The sequence below is a fragment of the Echinops telfairi genome, unplaced genomic scaffold (genome assembly GCF_000313985.2).
Source record: "Echinops telfairi isolate 266 unplaced genomic scaffold, ASM31398v2 ScPeMD7_7458;HRSCAF=8496, whole genome shotgun sequence".
NCBI classification, from domain to species: Eukaryota; Metazoa; Chordata; class Mammalia; order Afrosoricida; family Tenrecidae; genus Echinops; species Echinops telfairi.
In genome coordinates, this window is record NW_022111358.1 from 51,030,984 (window position 1) to 51,038,934 (window position 7,951).

The window sequence follows — 7,951 nt, forward strand, 5'->3', positions numbered from 1 at the left end:
ATTGGAGCTTCCCTGTTCCTCAGCTCATAGTCAATCTTTTTGAAGTGTTTGTCCCCACTGCTAAGATCTTGTTTTGTTTCATCAATCCCTTTTAACTGAAATACAATTACTGAAACAATCATCATTCTTTTTAAGATGTAATGAGCAGCAGAATCATCTGTCCTTCGTAAAATTACCAATACAGTATTGAATCCTAACGGAAAGTATCAAGGAGCCGCCATTGACAAGTGTGCCCTCGTGCTACTGCCTCAGTCCACACGCACCCCGGCCAGCGCGCCTGCGCACTGCCCTCAAACGCTGAGCAACACTGAGGCCGGAGCGGCGCCTACATGACACGCCTCAGGACGGCAATGGCGGCGGGCAGAAGCGTCACCTCAGCTGGGGAGGGGTGGCATCCCGACACCAGGTGGGCACGGGAGAATCCGACTGCGAATTGCTAGGGCCCCCATGCCGGCCTGACTCTGGCGTGACTCCCCACGAAGTCCGAAGACGTCGTCCTACAGCAGGGAAGTGAAAACGCCCGCACTGGCAGGCCTGCCGGCCGCCGCTGCTTCCGGGCCAGGGTGGGCTCGCACTCCGCCCCTACGTGCTTCGATTGGCTCTAGGGCCTGTCCTGCCCCCTCCCGATGCCCTCATTGGTGTACAGTGCTCCGTCTGTGGGTGGAGCCATATCGCACCTTCGCAAACTTCTATTGGTTTTAGAGATTGCCCCGCCCCGTTCCTGCGCTCTCATTGGTCTAAATTATTCCGTGTGCGGCTGAAGCCGCCCCGCCCCCGCGCCGGGGGCGAGGACAACAAAGGGCTGCGGGCGGCTGTGGTCGTGACCCGAGTCTCCGGTGTTTCCTTCAGGGCCTGGGGCTCTATCCTCGCGCCAGTCGCCCGCGCCCCGGGATCTCCAGATGAAGTGTGAGCACTGCACGCGCACGGTGAGCACCACCTGCTGGGGCTGGGTCGCTGTGAGCGTCCGTCCGTCCCAAGGGGTGACGAGGGTCAGGCTGAAGGGTCAGCCTGTTTGTCCTCTGAAGCCTCCTGAGGGTCGCTCCGGAGACAGGGCTGAGGGGTCAGTTCTCCTGTGAGGGGGCCGGAGGGCTCGGTCGGGGTCAACTCGTTTGTCCTTTGAGGGGCCGGAGGAACCGGTCAGGGTCAACCCGCTTGCCCTGTGAAGGAGTCGTGGGCGGACCGGAGGTTCGGGCCCGGGGTCCTGGCCGGCCCTTTTGTGAGGGGCCACCCTGGTGGGAGGCCTCGGGCTCCTAATTCCAGCCCCTGGGAGAGGGGCCTGGGCCCACTCCGCAAGCCACCTTGCGCTTAGCGGGTATAGTGTTTGTTGACTTTGGAATGAATTCTCAGTGTTGTAGGATTCGGCCTGCTTGTCTGCCCCGTTATAAAACCCCCTGCCACCCAGTTCTTTCACAGGACAGACTAAAGTGCACCACAGGGTGTCCGGGACGCATCCTTTATAGGAGCAGCAGCCTAATCCTCCTCTCTGCTGACAGGCGGGATTTGAACTGCCAACCTTGCCGTTAGCAGCCCAGCTCCTAACTACAACACCATTTCCCATACACTTGGAATCCAAGCACAGCAAACCAAAACCAAATCTCCCACTGTCACCACTCGGGACAATCTTACCACTGTGAGAGTAGAGATGTAGTAGTCAGAACTTTGTGTTTGCAAATTACTGGCAGGAGAGACACCATGATCAGGACGGTGGTTTTCCCAGGGCCAGGCTCACCTGGTGCACTGCGGGTGTGCTGACCCTTGCAACTTCCCCAAATGTAGGAAACTCAACTGCATACTTTGTGGTAGTGGGGGACTGCGTTCATGCTCTCCCCTGTAAAAAACAACAACAACAACTTTGTTTTTGAGGAAGGAGGGCATACTTTTTAGGAAACGTATTTGCTTGTGGTAAGAAAACAGTAACATGCGCAAACACAGTGCTTGCCTGAGGATTTTGCTTTGTTTTTTAAAAAAATTGATCATATCATACAGGCTATTCTGTAACTTGTGGCTTCTTTTACTCAACACGATGTGAGATCTTTTCAGAGCCTTGCGTGGGGACGTAGGGCATCCTTTCTAATGGCTGCAGCCTTCATAAGTACAGATGTGCCCAGGTATCCCCAGGGGCATTGACGTTGATGGAAGGCCACATGTCTTATCATTTGTTGTGATGGCCAACAGAGCAGGTAGCCTTAACAACAGGTACTTTTCTTTAAACAAACAAACAACCTTTTTGTTGTGAATTGAAGGTTTACAGAATAGGTACTTTTCATTTCTGTAAAAGAGATTTGTAAACAGACTGAATGATCCAAGGGGATGGTGTTATTTCAGTAAGCACTGTGAGCTGAACGATATTCGTCAATAGGCTCCCTTGCTTCTTTAAGGAATGCAGTAAGAAAACAAAAACGGATGACCCAGAAAATGCAGTGGTGGCTGCAACAAGTCCGGCCCGGGAAAAGGAAGAAGTGAGTATATTTTATATCAGCCTGGAATTTACTGCCACTGTTGTCTTTCTCTTCTGTGGAAACTCTTGTCACCAGACATGCCACTGCTCTCAGACAACCAGAAGTGAAACTGAAGGAGTGAAGAGGGGACTTTCTCAGGGCCTGTTTTCATGGGGGCCCATCAGCAGGGTGCTTACTCAGGAAGGATCTCCCCCAAAGCCTGCCTAACCAAGCAAAGTGCATTGGAAACAAAACCAGTGCCATCTTTAGTCACTGAATAGTAGTGATGTAATATTTAAATCTCAAACTCTCTTTCTAATGCAGGTTCATTTTTATCAAAAGGAGGTTTCAATGAATAAAATTTAAAGTAATTCAAGATCTAGAATTCTAATAGTAAGACTTTTCTTACTGGTTTCTTATTTAATTAAGGTACCAAGGTTTTAACCCTCCTCAGCTAGTAGTGATGGCTGTGTTTATAGGTGTGTCCTGCGCTGGATACATCATGTGCATTGGGTTCGGCCCCACTCAGCCCTAAAAATTCCAGGTAGACCCTGTGGTTATCCTTGCCTTACAGATGGTGGAGACGTGGGGTTGCCCCTTCCTGGAGAAGCAACAGAGGACTGTACGGGGGGCTTCACAAAGTTTGTTGGCAAATGGAATTAAAAGACCATGGACTCCTTCTACGAATTGTTTGAAGCCCCCTTTTATTTTCCTTACAGTCCTTAACGGATTTTCTCTTAAAGTTATACTGTCCCAGAATGTCCAGCCATTCTGGGTCTTAAAGGGCTCCAGGAACAGAGGGCAAGGAGACAAGTGCCCCAAAGCCACCCTACAGCAGTGGAGGGAGGGAGGGAGGGGGAACTGAAGCCCTAAAGTTAGTGCAGCCCACACACTGAGCAGAAGATCAGGGGTACCCTCTGGGACAGATATCCAACCCCTGTGCGCCTGGCTTCTTATCAGTCCTTCAGGGAGTTGGGTTGGTCCGTGCATGTGGTGAGAGAGATAAGGCTTATACCAGCCTGAGCTGCTGCCTTATCAGCTCGGTAAGTGGAGACACTGCTTAGAGAAGGGCCAAAGGTGAGAGCTAAGGGTGTGGCCTACTCAGCCCTTACAGGGGTGGTGTGGGGAAGGGGCTGAGGTTCCCTTTCACCAGGTGATTGGTAGTGGAGTTATCAATGAGGATGTCTGGGGGAGGGGACAGACTTGTGTGGATTGAGGCAGGTGACAGAGCCAGCGTGTTTACACTGCCAGGGTCACCCTTGGGGTGTGGCTTTGGAAACTCAGGCAGAGAGGATGAGGCCTGGGTAAGGGCCAAATGGTGGTAAATAAAAAGTGAGTGTGTGGGGGAGGGAGTTCAGTCTGAGGCTCATGGGCCGTGGGCTTCCATACGTCTGGACAATACCAAAGGGAACAGACTTTAGAGGTTGCCAAGTGGAGGAGGGCAAGGGCAAGGGAGGGAAGAAAAAGCAATGGGCGTAACTGTTGATGAGTGCAAACTTGGGTGAAATTAAAGAAGGAGAAATCAAGGAGCAAGTGGAGGAATATTGTTGACTTGAGAGTCAAGATAGCGTCCAGGTAGAACCACCCACTCGGTGCTCCCGTTAGTAAATTAGAAAATTAAGAGATAGGCATGGTAAGCAAGCCCCAGGAGAAAGCAGTGGACTGAGGGTTCCGGAGGGGAAGGCGTGGTGAGCAAACAATGCCATAGACAGGGAAACAACTAGAGAATTAAAAGCAACAATGAGGAGGATGTAGACATCGTGGGGGAGTTGGAGCAACAGCAGTCTAGCTTAGGGGAATTACTATGAGGCAGAAGAAGGGCAAACATGATGGTGGGGCAGGAAGAAGATAAAAGAAAACAGGGAAAATCTAGGAAGCAAAGCTAAGGATAGAGGTATAAACATAGGTGTGCACCATATAAATATATTAATTCATAAAAATAAAGGTATTGGCTTACATACATATGTTTATATGGCAATACATGAAGGAAGTGGATGGACTTGGGCCTTTGCTCAAGCCCTCCCTTAACGCAAGAACATTTTCTTCTAACAACCTGGCATTCTGTGATGCTCACCCTCCCGGCATGATTACTGAAGACAAGATGGGTGCATAAGCAAATGTGATGAAAGCTGATGGTGCCTGGCTATTAAAATATACAGCATCTGGGGTCTTAAAAACTTGAGGTTACGGGGAGGGAGGGAAAAAATGAGGACCTAATGTCGGGGGTTTAAATGGAGAGAAAATGTTTTGAGATATGATGTACAAATGCGCTTTACACAATTGATGTGTGTATGGATTGGGATAACAGTTGTATGAGCCCCTAATAAAATGTTAAAAAAAAACTTGAGGTTAAACAAACGGCCATCTACCAGAGAAGCAACAGGCCACATAAAAGAAGCACACCAGCCTGTGCACGATCATGAAGTGCTGACAGGATCAGGTCACAGGCACCAGAAGACCCTCCCTCCAAAAAACAACACACATATTGTGGAGAACAAGTGGGGTCGGAGCAGAGACCCAAAACCCATCTGTAGACAATAGGACATCCCCTCACAGAAGGGTCGCAAGGAAGGGACGAGTCACACAATATTCCTCTGGTTCTTTGAGGCTTCCTCACCCCCCACTATCACGTCTCCAGTGCTGACTTTCAGTCCCGGCTAGACCAGAGCATGTACACTGTTACAGATAAGAGCTCAGGACACACGGAATTCGGGTCAGATAAACCACTCAGGAACAGAAATGGGAGTAGTGATGGCAGGAAGGTGGGCGGAGCAGGGGAGGAAGGGGGAACTGATCTCAATGATGGATGTGTAATTCCCCCTCCTTGCCCCCTGTCACCTGGGGGATGAACAACAGAGACGTGGGGGAAGGGAGACAGCGATCTGTGTAAGAGATGCAAACAATAATAATTTATAATTTATCAAGAGGGGAGGGAGGGAGGGAAAAAAGAGAAGCTGATACCAAGGGCTCAAGTAGAAAGTAAATTTTTAGAAAATGATGATGGCAACATATATACAAATAGAGGGAGGGGGGAGCGGGGAGGGAGGGGAAAAATGAGGACCTAATGCTGGAGGCTTAAGTGGAGAGGAAATGTTTTGAGAATGATGAGGGCAGTGAATGTACAAATGTGCTTTACACAATTGATGTCTGTATGGATTGTGATAAGAGTTGTATGAGTCCCTAATAAAATGATTAGAAAAAAAAAAAAGCTTGAAGGTAAACAAGCGGCCCTCTAGCAAAGAAGCAACAAAGCCCACATGGAAGAAGCACACCAACCTTTGCGATCATGAGATGTCAATGGGAATAGGTATCAGAAGTTCAAAAACAAGCAATCAAATTGACGTGAAGGAGTATAAACAAAGTGGAGACCCAAAACCCACCTATAAGATAATTGGACAGTCCCTCACAGAAGGGCCATATGGAAGGGATGACATATCCAGGGTGCAGTATAGCACTGATGAAACACATAACTATCCTCTAGTTCTTTAATATTCCCTCGCTATTATGGCCTTAGTTTTACTATTAGGGTTTTAGTTTTACCTACTATGGTCATAGTTTGATCTCATTAATCTTGTTAGACCTGTGTATGGTCAGTGTATGGTCCTTTGTATAACTAAGATCGTTCCATGCATGAAAGCCGAGATAGATAAACCGTCAGAAACAGTAATGGGAGTAATGATTCCCTGAGAGTATGGGCAGAGGGGGGGGGAGGGGGGAGGGGTTGCTGATAGCTATGATGACTGTATAACCCCTACTTAAGGGGAGTAAATAACAGATTTGTCGGTGAACAGATACATTGGATGGTGTAAGATATGGCCAATATAGATATATAACAATAAGGGTTCCTGGGCAGGTGGAGGAGGGAAGGGATAAGGGGGAGCTAATATCAAAGAGTTCAAAAAGAAAGAAAATGTTTTGAAACTGATGGTGGCAGCAATTGTACAATTATGCTGGATTGTTAGAATATCTGTAAGAGCTCCCAATAAAATGATTAATAAAACAAACAAAAATATATACAAATATGTCTGATATAATTGATGTATGGAATGTTAGCTGTAAGAGCCCTCAATGAAATGATTTTTTTTAAGGAGGTTGGTCTGGAGCTTGGGAGAGAGTGGGCACCTGGAGTTGGAGAGTTGAGAGGTGTGTGGGGGCAGGAATGACAGGTGCTTCTCTGGCCGATGGGTACTGAGGCTGAGGAGAGAGCTGACACCAACCTCCCACAGCACACTTGAGACAGAACTAGTGCAGAATCACGTCCTGCCAAATGCAAGAGATTAGGAAGCAGGAGGAAGTGGAAGGAACATGAGTGGGGGCGGGAGCCAGGCTTTGACCGTGGAAATTTCCATAAGGAAAGGCAGGTGGCAAGGCTGGAGGGTGATGCTGCTGGGCTAGGGGTGGCTCTGGCATAAGCCCCTCTCCGGGGTGGTTCTGGTGCCTTGGTGAAGGTGACATGCTCAGTTCAGCCACACATACTTTTTAAGTGCCAGTTGGGCCAGGCTCTCCACTCTTGGACCTGCAGGCCTGTCCTCATTGGGAGCTGTCACAAGTGCAAGCATTCAGCCCCACGTCGAGAGGGAGTGCTGATTAGGGGCCGAGGTGGCGGCAGGAGAGCAGGTGTGCCAGTCAGGAGACCTTGTGGTGGGTCAGGGGTCAGAGGCCAGGGATTGATACTGAGCTTTGTGGCAGTGAGGTAAGTGCGGTCATTCTTCACAGACACAGGAGGCGGGGCAGAGAGCTTAGAAGGCTTGATGGCCAGAGCTCCGCCGTGTGCGTCCAGAGCCAGCAGTGAGCTGTGTGAGTCGAGAGCTGGGGCGGGAGATGTGTGCAGGAGGCCCCTGATTCGGAGTGTCAGGAAGCAAAAGGCATCCTCTGGCTGGCTCTGCAGGTTTCGGGGAGGAAGAAGGGCGAGTCTGCTCAATTTAGGCTGTCAGTCCCAGGAATGGGGTTTTTCTGCCCAGTGCTGGCACTGGGCCCTGCTGCCCACCCTCGATGTCTGCGTGGGACTGGCCAGTATCACCACAGGCTGCTTGGAGAAGACTGTGCCTTCTCAGCACCTAGCACTTGAGTGCTGTCTCAGGTCTCCCTCAGGTCTCCGCTGGCAGTTTTACATATTGTGCTTTTGGGGGTCAATCTTCCTAAAGATGCTAATTTTAAAGACCTGTGGTTGAGGAATCAGGGCAAACATTGTCTTTCTTTTGTAGAAGGGAGAATTCCATAAGTTGGCTGATGCCAAAATATTTCTGAGTGACTGCCTGGCATGTGACAGCTGCATGACTGCAGAGGAGGGGGCCCGGGTTTCCCAGCAGAATGCCGAGGACTTCTTCCGGGTTCTGAACCTCAATAAGGTAGGTGGGCATTGCAGACAGTGGCAGAGGGGTGAAGCCTCTGCAGTGTCTGGGGAGTGAGAAGTCCCGCGTGTGAGGCTGTGTGTGTGTGTGTGTGTGTGTGTGTTACACACCTGTGAGTGCTTGTATGTGAGGGGAATGAGTGACGCTGTGTGTGTTTGAGAG

General features: G+C 49.7%; 1 protein-coding gene and 1 non-coding gene across 3 annotated transcripts in view; both read left to right on the plus strand.

The window, feature by feature from the left end:
- The first annotated feature begins 803 nt into the window (after window positions 1-803).
- Window positions 804-7,951, plus strand: part of NARF (nuclear prelamin A recognition factor) — a 17,228-nt gene continuing 10,080 nt past the window's right edge. The window contains exons 1-3 of one of the 2 annotated variants that reach the window (XM_004709206.2): window positions 804-926; window positions 2,379-2,459; window positions 7,643-7,786. In XM_004709206.2, coding sequence (XP_004709263.1) covers window positions 900-926; window positions 2,379-2,459; window positions 7,643-7,786 — 252 coding nt within the window. In that variant the 5' untranslated portion in view covers window positions 804-899. Of the gene's footprint in view, window positions 927-2,378; window positions 2,460-7,145; window positions 7,236-7,642; window positions 7,787-7,951 lie in introns of those variants that run through there. The other variant, XM_045299679.1, reaches the window with a different exon arrangement.
- LOC115872984 lies at window positions 1,669-1,831 on the plus strand. The gene has a single exon (XR_004048170.1). It is a non-coding gene; the product is annotated as a U1 spliceosomal RNA (small nuclear RNA).